Here is a 14,285-nt window from a genome sequence, read left to right on the forward strand (position 1 = left end):
GGGCAGGGCCGGGCCGGGCAGGGCGGCAGGTCGCCCCGAGCGGCGATAAGCAAGCGCGTGGCCGCGGTGCGAGGGCTCCTTGCCTGCTCAGCTCCTGCCTGCGGGATAAGGATGTTTTAYGGGGGGCAAAGTTTGTCAGCGGCTCCGGCGCCGCCCTTTGCTTTCTCGGGCCCGGCGGAGCCTGGCAGCGGGCTGCACGGTGCCTTGKGCGAGCGAGCGGAGGCGAGAGGAGCCCGCGCGCGGGGAAGGCCCCAGGGAGGCAGGTAACGCCGCAGGCCGGCGCCCCCGGGGGGGCCGGGCCGCTGCTGCATCCRCTGCCTTGGTTTCACCTCTCTTTGCTCTTAATCGCTGAAGTGAGTTAGTAATGACGGAGAAGCTGTTTTAGCTTCGTACAGGTTTATAATTATGRCCAGGAAAGGAAAGGTCACCTGTTAAAAATTATAGGGGGACCAGACCAAATGGCTACTCAAAAGCTGGGAGGAAATAGCTCCTCTTTCTGTGGAAATTAAGGGCAGTTTTACTGGAAAGCTTGGGGAAGATTTAAGTGATTTCTTATGCTGTAGGAGTTACCTAAAATAGATGTCCTCCTTAATGTGGGTTTCATTGCTAATCTACCTTAGTTGTGTTTTTAATATTGCAAGCAAATCCTTCAACAGAAAGTGCTTTTTAATTTTTTTTTCTTTCTTCCTAAAGAGAATCCCTTCTGCTTGCTACAAAAAACCTTGCTTGTCAGCAAGGAGCTTTATTAAAAGGCAAAGCCTTATCATTCGTTGCCTGTTTAAATGAGACATTTAGGCTCCTGGACACAAAGCACAGGTCAAGAAACGAAGCTGTGCCTTTATGAGTTTATGAAAAAGATTCTTTTCTTTTCTGCTGGCTAATCACTGTGTTGTTGCTCTCTCTCCTCTGTGTGCTTCGCTTCCCCCTCCCCCCCCCCGAACATTAATCAGCAGCAATGTAAATGATTAGCTTGTTATAGAGGACCGACAAAACCAATCAAAATGAAATAAAGTTCAGTGTAACATGCAAACATGGTATAAACCTCTGAAATTTGTCCTGCGAGTAAATCCAAGGTGTAAGTGAAGTCACTGGAGTCAAGATATCACTTTGAGGATGTAGCAGGTAGTACCTTTTGAGCTTGGTTTGCTTCTTRCTTGTGTCTGTGGACAGGTAGTCTGTCACATGTAAGCCCTGTGGGCCCTAAATTTCCTGTGATGAGAAGTGTGAAGGATGGTATTGGGTTGAGATTTTTACGCCTGAATGCAACAAATCTTGGTTCAGTTCCTGACTTGATCACAACTTTGCTGTGTGACCTTGGTCAAGTCACATGGTCTTCCTGTGGCTCTCCGAAATGGAGGCAGCCTCCTGCCTTCCTATTCAAATGGCAGATGTTGCAGGGCAGGACTGTGTCTTACTGTGTTTTGGCATAAGACCACACTCTTGCATGCAGCTTCTGGTTGTTATTGGGGTGTAAATAAAGTAAGTGCCTTGATAGGCAAAAAATATTTGAGACTTGTATGCTGTTTGTTTCTCCCATCTATAAAATGTTTGTGGACATGGCTGGGAAATGAGCTGTGAAATTAACTGGTCAGAATAAAATACTGCATAGCACAGCATTCGAGCAGCACGGAGCTTCCACATCTTGTCCTGGAAAGTGATGGCATGAAAGTTGTAAGATCCCAGTGGATACTTAAAAATGTGAGAGGAGTGGGAAGAGAAATACGAAGGGCATTATCCCACCTTGGGCGCATATTGGAGAGGTGAGTGAAGAAGTGGTGGAGAGGACCTCTGAAGAAGTTCGTGTTACATGACTTTCATAAGCTTTCAGGCCAGGCCTCCCCCGCAGGTTGAACATCTTTTGGAGTGAGCTGGTGCCTGTGACTGCAGCCTGCACTTGCATCAGGACAGCAGCATGGCCTTTTGTGTCACTAGGTGTGGGGCTCATGATGGGCCCCCAGATACTGACAGCCACTTGGTGGTGAATTGAGAGGTTGTTCAGTGCAATACCAAGCATCTGTCCTTAACAAAACCACAACGAAGGAGTACGAGTAGTCTGTGCCCTTGTTTTCCCCTCTGATCTGTCATCTTTCATCCACCCTGTGCCCTTCTCCTGCTCATCTGATCCCAGCTAAGATCTGCAGAGTATCTGCCAAAGGTCTCTCAAGAACGGGCCTGTGTACCTCCCTTCTCGCGGTGACCTGAGTGGGCTYGATGGACTGTTCCTCCTGTATAGTTGTTTTCTTGCTGTGTGAAATAACCTGCAACCCAGAGGTGAATATCCCCAGGGAACTCATCGTCATGTACACCCTGGGGAGCAGATTTCTTTTGTCCAAGTTAATCCAATCACCAGTCCAGTATGAAATTTTGGCCTGTAGCGAGACCTCTTTAAAAAAAACAAAAAAACACCCCCCCTCCCCCCAAAAAACACCCATGCATCCTTAACCAGTCCATTTCTGAGTTCCTGAAATGTGTGGCATGCTCTCCCAGCAGTCTGCATTCCTGTGGCATATAGGCCACAATATCTCTGCCCTCAAAGTACAAAGACTGAAAATTGCTTCCTGTGCATGTAACTGATGTGGTTGCTTCTGATATGTGGGGACTTGGACTTGGGACCTTCAACACTGTGTGCAAACACCTTTTCTGGCTGTCATAGGGCTCCTCAAGCTGTGGGGAACATCTGAGGTGCTCTGGTTCCTGATGCTGTCCACATGCCAGAAGGGGTGGCCTGTGTGTACATCACCACTGGGCATGCCACTCCTTCACCAGGGAGTGAAGTTTCTTTACAGGATAGACAAAAATTGACTCTGGCCTCGGACTGATCTTAGCCTGTGTGTGTGAGTGGCCCAGGAGGGCTGGAGAAGCTCTGAAGTTTTGTGCTTTGTTTGAATTGCAGGTACTAAGATGAGTCCGAAAATTACAACAGAGCTGCTGAAGCAACTGCGACAGGCAATGAAGAGTCCCAAATATGTCCAGGAGCCTGTTCAGGCCTACATAGTGCCCTCGGGAGATGCCCACCAGGTATGGATGGATTTCAGGAATGATTGTACTTTTCTTCCCAGTAAAACATAAGCCAGGAATAATTAAATTCATCCTTGGCTCATGTGCTTTAATGATCCTAGCATAAACGTCAGGGTAAACTCTGAGAAACATCATGTTAGAAAAAGTTTCTGGAATCCATGCAGGGGATTGAGGTTTTTATATACTTGTAAGAAATCAGTGTGGATATTCCACCAGCAACTTCTCATCAGATTGTCTCCAGGGGAGCTCATGCTGCAAGAAAGGGAGCTTGCCAGAGCAATTGCTGTCCCTGTCTTGGCTGTTAGAGAGGATGGATTTACTGGGGGAGGAAAAGGCATTATCTGGGTTTTAATTTCCCCGTTAGCACCTCCTGATCAGCACATACTCTTAATTCAGGTGACAAAGGATTGGCTGCAGAGCTTTCCCTTTGCCAGATCATGGCTGTGTCTGGCTCTGGCTGGAATTTGCTGCTTCATGCTAAAGCTCTGCAGACCCCATGTGGAGGGGCCTTTGGAGAGGAAGGGAGGGAACAGGCCTCAGTGACTTTTTTCCTTTCAAATGTTGCTCTGCATCATCTAGTTCTGTGCACACAAGAGGAGGACAGACTGGGCTCATGGTGGTAACTGTGTTGCATGCTGCTTCCAACATTAAGATTGTTGCAGTCCATGACATTAATTTTAATTTGCTGAACTGCCTTTTACCTCCCCTGTCTGTTCATATGCAAGCTTCACTTTTCTGTCGCTCTGTTGGGAGACTCAAGAACTGGCAAGGCTAGAGCAGCTTTTTTGCTCCTCAGCCATTTTCAGGAAACAAAAGATCTGAAGCTTTCCTGGCTTGCACCCAAAGTTGTCCTTTACTCCAGGGTGTGCAGGATTAAATGCAACTGAATTGGACCCTGTGCCCTTGGCTTGGCACTGGGGTGAACTGGGTCCAGACTTGCCTGTGCCCTGAGACCAAATGTGCAGCATCATGTTTCCTCTCACRGAGATCCAAACTCGGGCAGGTAGAGGGGAGGCGTTTTCTGCAGCTGCTATTGTCTGCTGCATTCCTCCCTCAAGCTGCCTCTGTCCATATATAACTCTGGTTTCATTTCACTAGACACTAAATGCTGTCATGTGAGTTGAAGAATGTGACCCTCAGGACTCCTGGKTTTTTCTGTTGCTCTCTTTTTCCTTGACAGAGTGCAGTAAAGCAGAGAGCCCTGTGTTGCTATTTCCTGCCGGGCAAGTTGGTCAGGTTTCTCTGCAGAGCAAATCCATCTAAGTGGAAATGATTACTAAAAGCTGCTGATTCTGGCACCTCCTGACTAGCTAGTGCAGGGTTTTGTCTGTGAAGTTTGGGAATTGGTGCAATTTTAGACACTGGAAACCTGTGGATCCCAGAACAGGCTTACTGATTGCAGGTAAATTGTGATGAGCTGAGGTTTTCAGCTTCCCCATGTTCCAAGAAAGGGTTTGTTCCCTGCATGCAAATAAGAGCTTTACAGATCTGCCGTTAAGTTTTGCTCTTAGGCTGCTCTTCCTTCCGTGACTCAGAGGCCATGGTTTCATGATACAAAGCTTTTGGTGGCTTGAGCCATTTCTTCTCCATAGCCAAGCTATTTATTGCTGTTCTTGCCTCCCTCAGCTGTTCCTGAGGCTGTGCTGGGATCCATGTCAGAGTACTCATCCAACAAACAGTTTTCCCCCCTGCGGTACTGACAGAGGGTTTAGACTGGGGAAAACTTTATTCCCCTTTTGCTTGCAAGAAACCCCTGGATTGGACTGATGCTATTAGGTCCCGAAGCTGCAACTTGCTGACTGACTTCTTTTTGTAACATCCCTGGGAATGGAGGGTGTCTTGCTGACTGAAACTTGGATATTTGAGCTCTGAGCTCTCTAATGTTTTTAATATTATTTTTCCTGCCAAGGCCAAAAGGCCTAGTTTTTTAATACTACCAGAGGCTTGCCACCAATCATATCTTTTGCTTTCCATGTTTAGTGGTATAAGGAGCTGAAAAGACTTGCAGAGCTTCTCCAACACAGTCTGCTCTGACTCTGGCTTACCCAAGGCTGCTAATACCCTAGATTTGTGGCTCCTCTAGCCAGCCCTGAATGTCTGCTGCTTTGATTTATATTTTTTATTTTTGGAACTTTTGATGCCGGTGAAGTCCAAAGCCTGGTGGGCAAGGAGAGCAGTCCCGCTCAAAAGCAGGCTGAAGTCTGTGCAAAGAGTCCCGCTTACTTCTGTGGATGTTGAGGTGGATCTTGTGGCTGGAGTTGTCAGAGGAACATGAAGTGCTGGGCTCTCGGGAATGAGGCACCTAATTCCTTTATGGTTCAGTTAAAAAGGCTTGTCTAAGCATTTGGGGTGTTACAATGGTGAATGCAGGATCCATTTTTATGTAGTGTCACCCAGTTCCCACTGAATCTGGAGTTTGCTCATGTGGGCATGTTCAGAGATTGGAGGAGCTTTCCTCTTGATGTGAGGGAATGATGTTTGGGTTGGAGCTTGGTTTTCGAGCCAATCACAGCTTAACTGGGGTTGGCTCCAGCTCCCTAGGCCTTGACTCAATAGCGAAAATAAACTTGGTCAGATCTGGCTGGTCTTCCACATCCAGGAAACACCTGTCCGGCTCAGGGCCCCATGTTTGGATTGGCGGAGATGCCATCTTCTGCTCATGTTTGGCTCCTCCGACACACACTGTCCTGAGCTGAGGAATCAGCAGAGTTATAAAGCAGTAGAGGCGATGACTTTTGCACAGGTTGCACTGACCTGTTCCAGATCTTACTGATACGGTTAGGTTTTTGGCAGCGAATACCAACCTCCTCCAAGTACACAGCAGTGTTTGTTCTTTAATGGTAGGGCATCAGTGTCATAGCTCGAAGGGCAGTGAGCTGCTCTTTCCATTGCTGCTCTTGGTTGATGTTAGAACGCCCTGGACAGAATGAGCTTTGGCATGTTAATGCCCCAACCATGCAAACTCCTGTGAGAAGCACCACTGATCTCTTCGGGCTCTTCCTGGCTTAGCTCAGGGTTTCTGTGATGGAGCCTCCAGTTTTGACTGCAGGTCCCAGACCGACAGGTATGGTGGAGAGCAGCCACAAAAGGCCTGGAGAGGGCCGGGTGAAGGCCACCAGGGCTGCAAGACAAGCCCCAGGGAAATACTTTGTTCTGATCGTGCTGCGGCCTGTGCTTTGCGTGGCGTCCACAGGTGTTCCCCTTGTAATTTTAGCCCCTGCAAAATACATGCTCATCTTCGCACAGTCGGGGTTGCTGTATGGAACAGAACAGGTGGACAGGGCAGGAGGGGTGTGCAGGAATTCAGACTGATGGATGAATGAACTGTCTTTCTTCCAGATCCCTYCTAGTCCCACTGACTTGCTGTAAATTCTTAAAACAGTCCCTGGATTTGTCTGCAAATGGGACAGTGTGAGTTATTTCCCACCAAATCAAGGTCCTTGTTAGTTTAGGTAAGCTTTAGCTAAGCAGATATAAGACTGGTAGTTTTTTTTTCCTCCTCTTTGTAGATTAAAAAAAAAAAAAAAAAAACCTTTTAAAATGACAGTGCATCTTATCTCGCTGTTCTGTGTTGTTAATGCAGCTAGCTCAGCCTTAATCCTTCCTACGAATGTGAAGTTGTTTATCTGCATAAGCAAACCAGCCTGCAGTCTCTCTGCTGGGTAGATCAAGAGAAAGGGAAGAGAAACTGCTGGTGTGATTTCAGATGTACTTTATGATATGATCTACAACAGGAAATTTCCAGCGTCTCCTTTAGGCATCGGACCCTGGGAGATGGTTCCCCGACTGTGAGCTGGGTGTCTGATACAGTGTAGGGGAAGGGGAATTGTAGCAGTCAGCAGGCTGAAAATCAGTAGGAAATGCTGAAGTGGGGGGAAATCACTCCCAAGTCCAGCCTCGCTGGGCCTTCACATGCCATCCTGCCGCTCTGAGATAAGCACCCATGGGAAATTGGCATTTGGGTCCTGATTCTGTTCCTGGGATGACTTTGTTCTCCCTGCCTGTCGGCTGATGCCTCAGGTGCTCTTTCCAAGAGGGTGAGTGGTGATGGCAGTGCTGTGGTGGACCGCGATGGGCTCACCCTGTCAGCAGGAGGTGTGCAGGGGGCAAGTCATCATTTTCCAAGGTGGTTGTCTTGACCCCTGTTCCCCCCATGGCTGCTGAGTCGGTGCCACGGCCCTGCAGGGTCTGCAGGGCTGGACAGGAAGAGCCACAGGGAACTAGACTGCTCTCRACACCTGCCCTGTTTCTGTCAATTTTCACTAGTGGTGGGGTAAAATAGAGGATTTCTTGGGAGCAGATCCTAGGCATCTTCCCTGGCAGCCAGGAGCAAAAAACCCACTCTGCTAAATCCTGGTTTGGGCCATGGGTTTTGCTGCCCCAAGGCTCAGTTTTGGCAGGCTGGTGGGGGATGGTTGGTGCCTCTTCTGGGGCAGAAATTGGGTGTTGGTCCCAGGTGATTGAGAGCTGCCACGATTTGTGCTTCTCACTCACTTCTGTGCTTTTGAACCTTCCTCCTTCTTTGTGAAGAGTAACAGATTTAATGGGAGTATTTTCTGATGAGCAGGCAATTTAAAAATAGCCATGGCCAGAGAGAGAAGTGCAGTATCCATCACAGTGGGAACTAAAGCCATCTGAGAATCGGGCTGGTTTCTCAGCTCAGCCTCCAAAGTGTTTCTCCTGCCGCAGCGCAGCTGAGGGCAGAGGAGCTGTACGTGCACAGGGACAGACGTTGGCTTCAGACCGTTTGTAAGGTACTCTGCGCCAGGGGTTTTGCAGCTCGAACAGCAGCACTGCCAGCCTAGATTAAGTTGATTTGCTGAGATGTGCGAGTTAATTAACAGGCCTGCTCAGCAGTTCTGACCTCTGATCTTGTGAGAATGGATCCCATTAAAAAGGATGTGGGGACCGTTTCAAGGTGTAGTTGTTCTTCTTTTCATTTTGACAGCCTCTGTGGATATAGGGTATCTGCACATCCTCAGGCTCTTCTTTAACGCTGCCAACAGAAGTGCCCACAAACACAGGTTGTGGTGGAATTGGGGTGAGGAAGGACTAGCAGTCCTTGATTCCCTCTCACCCACCAAACTATAATCTGGTGATTTCTGGCGCAGTCTCGGTTTAAGCAGTCAAGGAAGACGCAAAAGGATCAGTATCTAATTATGAAAGGTCCTAAGGGCTTAAAGGTTTTATAGTTTCACCACCTTGATGGCTTTCTTCTAATGTCATTGTTGTGGAAAAGAAAGTCTTAAAGGAATTCTCATAAATTCCAGCGAGGGGACTTCAGTGGAGGTAGTGAATTTTACAGATTTGATGTGCTGATTACTCTGGTCTCCAAGATCAAGGAGCGCTTCTGGTTTCTCTTCCTTTCACATTGCAGCTTCAAAGGCAGCATTTGTTTGTTGCCCAAAGGGGAGGCTGAATGTGAAATAAACATCTGCAAGCTCTGAAACACTTCAGTATTTGCAGAAGTCTGTGGGAGAAAAGTGCTGCAGCTTTTTTTTTTTTCCCCTACACACACACACACAAAAAAAAGGCATTTGGACATAAATGCAGTATAATCGCAGATGATTAAATGTTCCAGTGGAAGAGAGTTTAGGCTTTTTTAACTCATTTATTTCTCTGCGGCGTCCTTTAGGAGAAAAGCCTTATCAAAGTATTTGTCATCAGCTGACTTTTTTTTCTTTTTTTTCTGCTGCTAGAAATAATTGCTGCCTCTTTTGTTTCCAGAGTGAGTACATTGCACCCTGTGATTGCAGACGGGCATTCATCTCTGGATTTGATGGCTCTGCAGGTACCTTTCCAGACCTTGGGTTCTTGCTACTGTGCATAATTCCCCTATAAAGAAAAGGTCCCTTTCATGGCACGGATGTAGGATGGAAAAGGAAACCTATCTGGCTTGCTTGGACTGTTCTCATTTCAGCATCTGCAAAATTATGTCTTGGCTACCCACTGGAATTATGTAATATCAGTGCAATAACAAATTTTCAGAAAATGTTTGACCCCTGAATGAACCTCTCATAAAGTGAAATCCTGTTAACTCTTTAATGTGGTGCTTGTAGCCTATGTTCATTTCTTTTGATGTGGAGACAGCATGATCAGCTTTTACATTGCCCCTTTGGGTTAGGGTAAATAGTAGATGACTTTAGCCCTTCTATTTAAACAGAGAGTGGGCCAGAAGCACTGCATTTGGAAACTGAGCTTTGTGGAAAAAGTTTGCTTATCTTGCAGAGACAGGATGTTTTCTTGGCTGTAGGATAGGTCTGCGTGTCAAGAGACCTAGTTTTTATCCTAGCTGTACCCTAAGCTCTGTAGCTGACTCTACTGTGTGATTGTTGGCAAGTCACTTTAGGTTTTTCTGTTCCCCCAGTTGTAAATTGGGTTAAATGCTGCTGTCTATCTGTTTGGAGGGTCCATTCATCAGCTCATAGGAGCTGTGCTGGGACCCCATCTGGTAGGTGATAAATTCAAGGCTGCAGGTTGCTGCTAATGGATAACATGAATCCTGTATTAATTTCATGCCTTCTGCATGGCCTCTTCATAACCTTGATCTCTATTTTGGGATACCATTCTGTACTTGGAAGGTCTGTGTTCCTAGTCTAGCACTTGGTGAGTCAGTGAGATTTCACATGGGCTCACCTTGTGTTTCCTGATAGAAAACACTTTTGTTTCACACCTTTCAGGCTCAAGCAGCTTAAAATCGGGGTTTGTGTTGGGGGAGTTTAGAAGGCAATGAATTCACATTTGAAAACTCTGGTCTACTAAGCTGGGCTTCAGTCTCTGCACATAGGTGAGGGAAAAGATGGTCAAGATGCAGAGACTCAAAGACCAGGATTCAGTTTGTTTGTGCCCCTGAGTTTCTTAAATAGCCAAGGGCAAGGCACTCAGAGTGCAAGGAGTCTTGCTGAGATGTTACTGCACCTCAGCTGTCTTTCATTGCTCTGTAAGGCGTATTGCTTCCACAAAAGTGTCAGTGGAATGGGACAGTCACTGAAATCAGCAGAAGTTTATGTTCATATTTCCCATTCAGCCATCCGTGCTACAGCTGTAACATTTGGGAAGGGATGCATCCCATGTCTGCTAGCCTAGTAACAGCTGTCTCTTGTGGGTGACCAGAGCTTGGGCTTCCTCCCTGTAAGAAGATGGGATGGAGTCTGGTTGTGCCCAGTATGTGTTAGTGTGACAACAGTCAAGTGAAAACCATGATCTCTATTAAGAGGGTTTGGAAAGCCTTGTTTGAGTTGCAGTAACTGGCTGAGCTCTGTTCAAGTTGAATTCTTCTGAGGCAATTCATTAAGCTGAGCCCTTGTGCATACTGTCCATAGTGGGACTTGGAAGATCATAGTATAGGGGAAACAGTGAATATTTCCACTGAAACTCGAGTAACATTTGAACAATGAGCAGAGCTGCCTTCCGGGGAATTCAGGTGTGTTTGAAACACACCCACTGCTATCTGTGTCTCTGCACGATGGCTGTCCGCCTCTCTCTAGCCACATCTTTCTGCCTTCCTGCTTAGGTACTGCCATTGTAACCGAACAGCATGCAGCCATGTGGACGGATGGACGTTACTTCCTGCAAGCTGCACATCAGATGGATAACAACTGGACACTCATGAAAATGGGTATGCAGGCGGCTGGGATGCTGCTCCGCTAACACACAGATAGCAATCACTGGTCACTTTTCATGTGGCGCAACTTGGGCTGTAGGAACACTCCATCATGTGGGGGTTTAGGAACATMTTGGGTACAGTACTGCTCCTGCTTTAAGGTCCTGCAACTCTTCTTGCCCATGAGTGCAGACCTACATTAGTAGACGTGTCTGAAATGTTAGCTTGGACCTGACTTTTTGGGTAGTGTGGGAACGCTTCAGCATGGGTGCTTCTTTGAACCTCTTTTATCCATGCAGGTCTGAAAGATACACCGACTCAGGAGGACTGGCTAGTGAGCGTCCTCCCAGAAGGCTCGAAGGTGGGAGTGGACCCCTTCATTATTCCGGCTGGTTGGTTTGACTTTATTTTATAACTCTGGATTGGGTAACTGGATTTTGCTTCCTTGCATCCCTGACCAAGCTGTTGTGTGATGCTATACAGCTAAAAGTTGCCATGTTTTCACCCAGAGGTGGTGGAGGGTGAAACTGTTGTTTTACAAACCAGTTTGGTTTTTAGGCATGTATCATGAGAGCTCCGCAGCAGCTCATTGACATGCTCCAAAACACAAGGGGTGAGAATTACTGTCTGGGTTTGCGGTGACTTTACCTGGAAAGCAGAGTCCCAGCCACCTCCTTTTGTCTGTGCTGTGGCTTGTCATGGGCACTTCAACACAAAGATGCTGAATGCCTTGGCCAGCATGTGTGTGAGCCAGAACACCCAGGCAAAACTTGCCATGCTTGGTCTGCTTGGGGTGCTCAGGGTCTCTGCAGCTCTCCCTGTAGGAAGCGTGTTCCTGGAGAGGCACCATGTGTATCAGATGAACGTGTATCCATCCGTCTATCCATGTTTCAGAACCTGGAGCTCAGTTCAGAGACCATGGGAGGCAAGGGAAGATCTAAGGCTAAAAATCAGACTTGTGGCTATGTGGAAGTCCACCCTAGCCCTCATCTAGCTTAGGTCTAGTGTGGTTCTTCATTGCCCTGGGGTGGAGGATGTCCTTATGGCAGCCTCTGGAGCGTCTTCTTCCAGTGACTTCTGTCTTCCAGCTGGGGCAATAGTTCTTCAGCTCAAGTATGAGGCTCCAGGGCTGCAAGGACTCAGGTTCTGTACCTGCTGCTGACTGTAGTGGCTGCAGTTGTGGGTCCGTAGTTTCAATAGCTTTTTCTTTGTTTTTTAAGAGGATGGGAAGGAGGATGGTCTGAGAAGAAAGGAGGGGGCTCAGATTCTTGACTTCCCCCCCTTGACTGGGGCTATTGTTCAGCCAGTGTGTTCTTTAAAGTCACCACTGCTGACTCTTTTCCCTTTGGCAGACCAGTGGAAGAGGATGTCCAAAGCCCTGAAAAGTGCTGGCCACGATCTTGTGCCTGTCAAAGAAAACCTGATTGATACAATCTGGGCAGACTGTCCCCAGCGCCCCTGCAAGCCTCTCATCACATTGGACCTGAGTTACACAGGTGAGAAGCTCAAGTCCCAAGAGTCAGGAGATATTTCTACTGCCCTTCCCATTTTGCTTTTCCATTACAAAATAGTAAGGAAAAACACTATTGCAGCCCAACATGATCCACTGTGATTCAGTCCAGAAGGTGATCGTACCTCAGGTAATGGCCCCTTTGACCTCAGCTTCAAATAACCACTTTCTGGAAGTTAGCTTCAAAACAATTCATGTCTTAGAGAGGARGAAGCTTGTTTGAGATGGTTCATATCAGTCATCGGGCAGGAGTGAGGAGCACAAGCCGAGCACACTGTGTTTGAACACCTCCAAAATCCAATGCGTCAGTCTGTGCTTCTGTCACCATCCCAGTAAAGCTGGTGACTGTAGCTTTTCATGTTGTGTTTTGCAGGGGTCAGCTGGAGAGACAAAATCCTAGCCCTCCGTTCAAAAATGGCTGAGAGGAAAGTGCTGTGGTTTGTGGTAACAGCCTTGGATGAAGTAGCATGTAAGTCTTTGCAGTTGGCCTGGGCTGTTGCACCTCCCTTCTCAGTTTTTCCTCCAAATAAACTTCCTTCCTCCTGGGAAAGGAAGAACCCTGCCAGAGTGAGACACTCAATACAACCAATGTATTTGTTAGAGGTCAATTAACTTGTATCAAGTGCAGTCAAGAAATTTGGTCACAAGCCATGAGTCTGTATTTCTATACAGTGCCTTTTTAAACCGATGAAGCTCTTGAATACTTTTTTGGCCCAGGATATGCAACAAATCACCACCTTTGAAAAACAGCCCAGGTAAGGGGAAGGGAAGGTCATGTATAAAGCCTGAAGCAGTTTGAATGAAAAAAACCCAACCTGTGAGATTTTCTGGCTGTAAGATATCCTGATGCTGCCTCACCCTATGGGATGATGGAGACTTTCTGCTGTGGAGGCTGGACTATAAACAAGACAATGCAACATGTGGCTTTGTATACATAAGGCGAGGGTGGGGTATACAGCATTCACAGTCCTCTTCATAATTTTCATGGCTTTTAAAATCAGTCTTTACCTCTGCAGTGTTCGGCAAATGCTTGGGTTAAAACAAGTAAGTCAGGCCTCAGTTCGTATTTCCAGATCATTTCAGCCCAGGAGGGAAGCTGATCCGAGGGTCCGACTGGAGAGTCCTGTGTCTGGGGCTCCAGGATAACCAGGTCTCTACACCCTGGCTCCCTGCCCAGTGTGTAGGAAGGGAGTGTAGCCAGAAAAGGCAGTGGTTCCCCAGGGACTGTTGTTGCTAGTTTTGTGTATCCATGCCTCTGAGTGATTTCTGCTGATTAATGTTAGCARAAGTCACCAAGACCCAGAGTGGTGCAACGGGAATGCCAGCACTGGCGGAGTGTGCTGTTAATGCATGTGCCCCATGTCTGATCTGAAATGGTAGAAATAAAGGTAGTGTGTTCTTAGCTCCGGCACAGCCAGCGTGAAGCCTCCAGCACGGGGAGAAGCCAGCTTGCTGAGGTCTGTAGGCTCTCCTGGATCTGGGACACTGAGCACAGAGCTTGTTTCATGAAAGAAGTACTTCCGAGAGTGGCGAATATGATTCCTCCCTGGGGAGGCCTGTGTGAGCAGAGATTCTGTCTCACCTTTTCAGGCACATCTCCAATTAAATTAATGATAAATTGCTGCCCTGAGGTGGTTTCAGATTAAATGTCTCCAGCAAAGCCAAGCTTGGTTATGAATCAAGGGTTTTAAGATGAACCAGAAGAGGTCATGAGAGGAACTTGCTGCCAAGTGCCTGGTAGATTTTCTTTTCTAAATTGAGGGGGGACGCTTTAATTTTATCTAATTAAATTCACTATATTAAACTCCAGACAAGCTTCTGGAGACAGAAACAGAGGGCCACAAAACGAGGCTGTTGCCTCCTTGCTGCATTGAGAAACGGATGAGTGAGGAAGTTTGTACCCGCGCAGTAAAGAGTTCTTTGTGACTCTTTCCTGCTTTCAAGTGACCTACTCCTTCCCTGGGGAGGATCAAACTCTATTTTTACTTTCGTGGCAGAATTTGCACAGTTTGAATACAGTGCTGGTTGTGATTTAGGACATGCTGGTTCTGTTCCCAGCTGTCCTGCTGGCTGGCCTTATTGCCTCAAGTAACTCATTTCAGCTAATTGGATACCCTGGGGTTTTTATTTGACCCTAAAATCGGGAGTTTGGAG

General features: G+C 47.2%; 1 protein-coding gene across 6 annotated transcripts in view; it reads left to right on the forward strand.

Annotated features, from left to right (window-relative positions):
- The first annotated feature begins 49 nt into the window (after positions 1-49).
- The window catches only part of XPNPEP1 (X-prolyl aminopeptidase 1), a 47,773-nt gene continuing 33,537 nt past the window's right edge, over positions 50-14,285 (forward strand). For 3 of the 6 annotated variants that reach the window (XR_003254192.1, XR_003254191.1, XM_026069847.1), the window contains exons 1-7: positions 947-1,760; positions 2,894-3,018; positions 8,746-8,809; positions 10,532-10,636; positions 10,921-11,013; positions 11,974-12,117; positions 12,505-12,600. Coding sequence is in view for 4 of the 6 variants with exons in the window: in XM_026069847.1 (XP_025925632.1) it covers positions 2,902-3,018; positions 8,746-8,809; positions 10,532-10,636; positions 10,921-11,013; positions 11,974-12,117; positions 12,505-12,600 (619 nt within the window). In the remaining 2 variants the exon portion in view is untranslated. Of the gene's footprint in view, positions 264-946; positions 1,761-2,893; positions 3,019-8,717; positions 8,810-10,531; positions 10,637-10,920; positions 11,014-11,973; positions 12,118-12,504; positions 12,601-14,285 lie in introns of those variants that run through there. The other 3 variants (XM_026069848.1, XM_026069849.1, XM_026069850.1) reach the window with 3 other exon arrangements.

Source organism: Apteryx rowi, unplaced genomic scaffold (genome assembly GCF_003343035.1).
Source record: "Apteryx rowi isolate R43461 unplaced genomic scaffold, aptRow1 scaffold_3, whole genome shotgun sequence".
NCBI classification, from domain to species: Eukaryota; Metazoa; Chordata; class Aves; order Apterygiformes; family Apterygidae; genus Apteryx; species Apteryx rowi.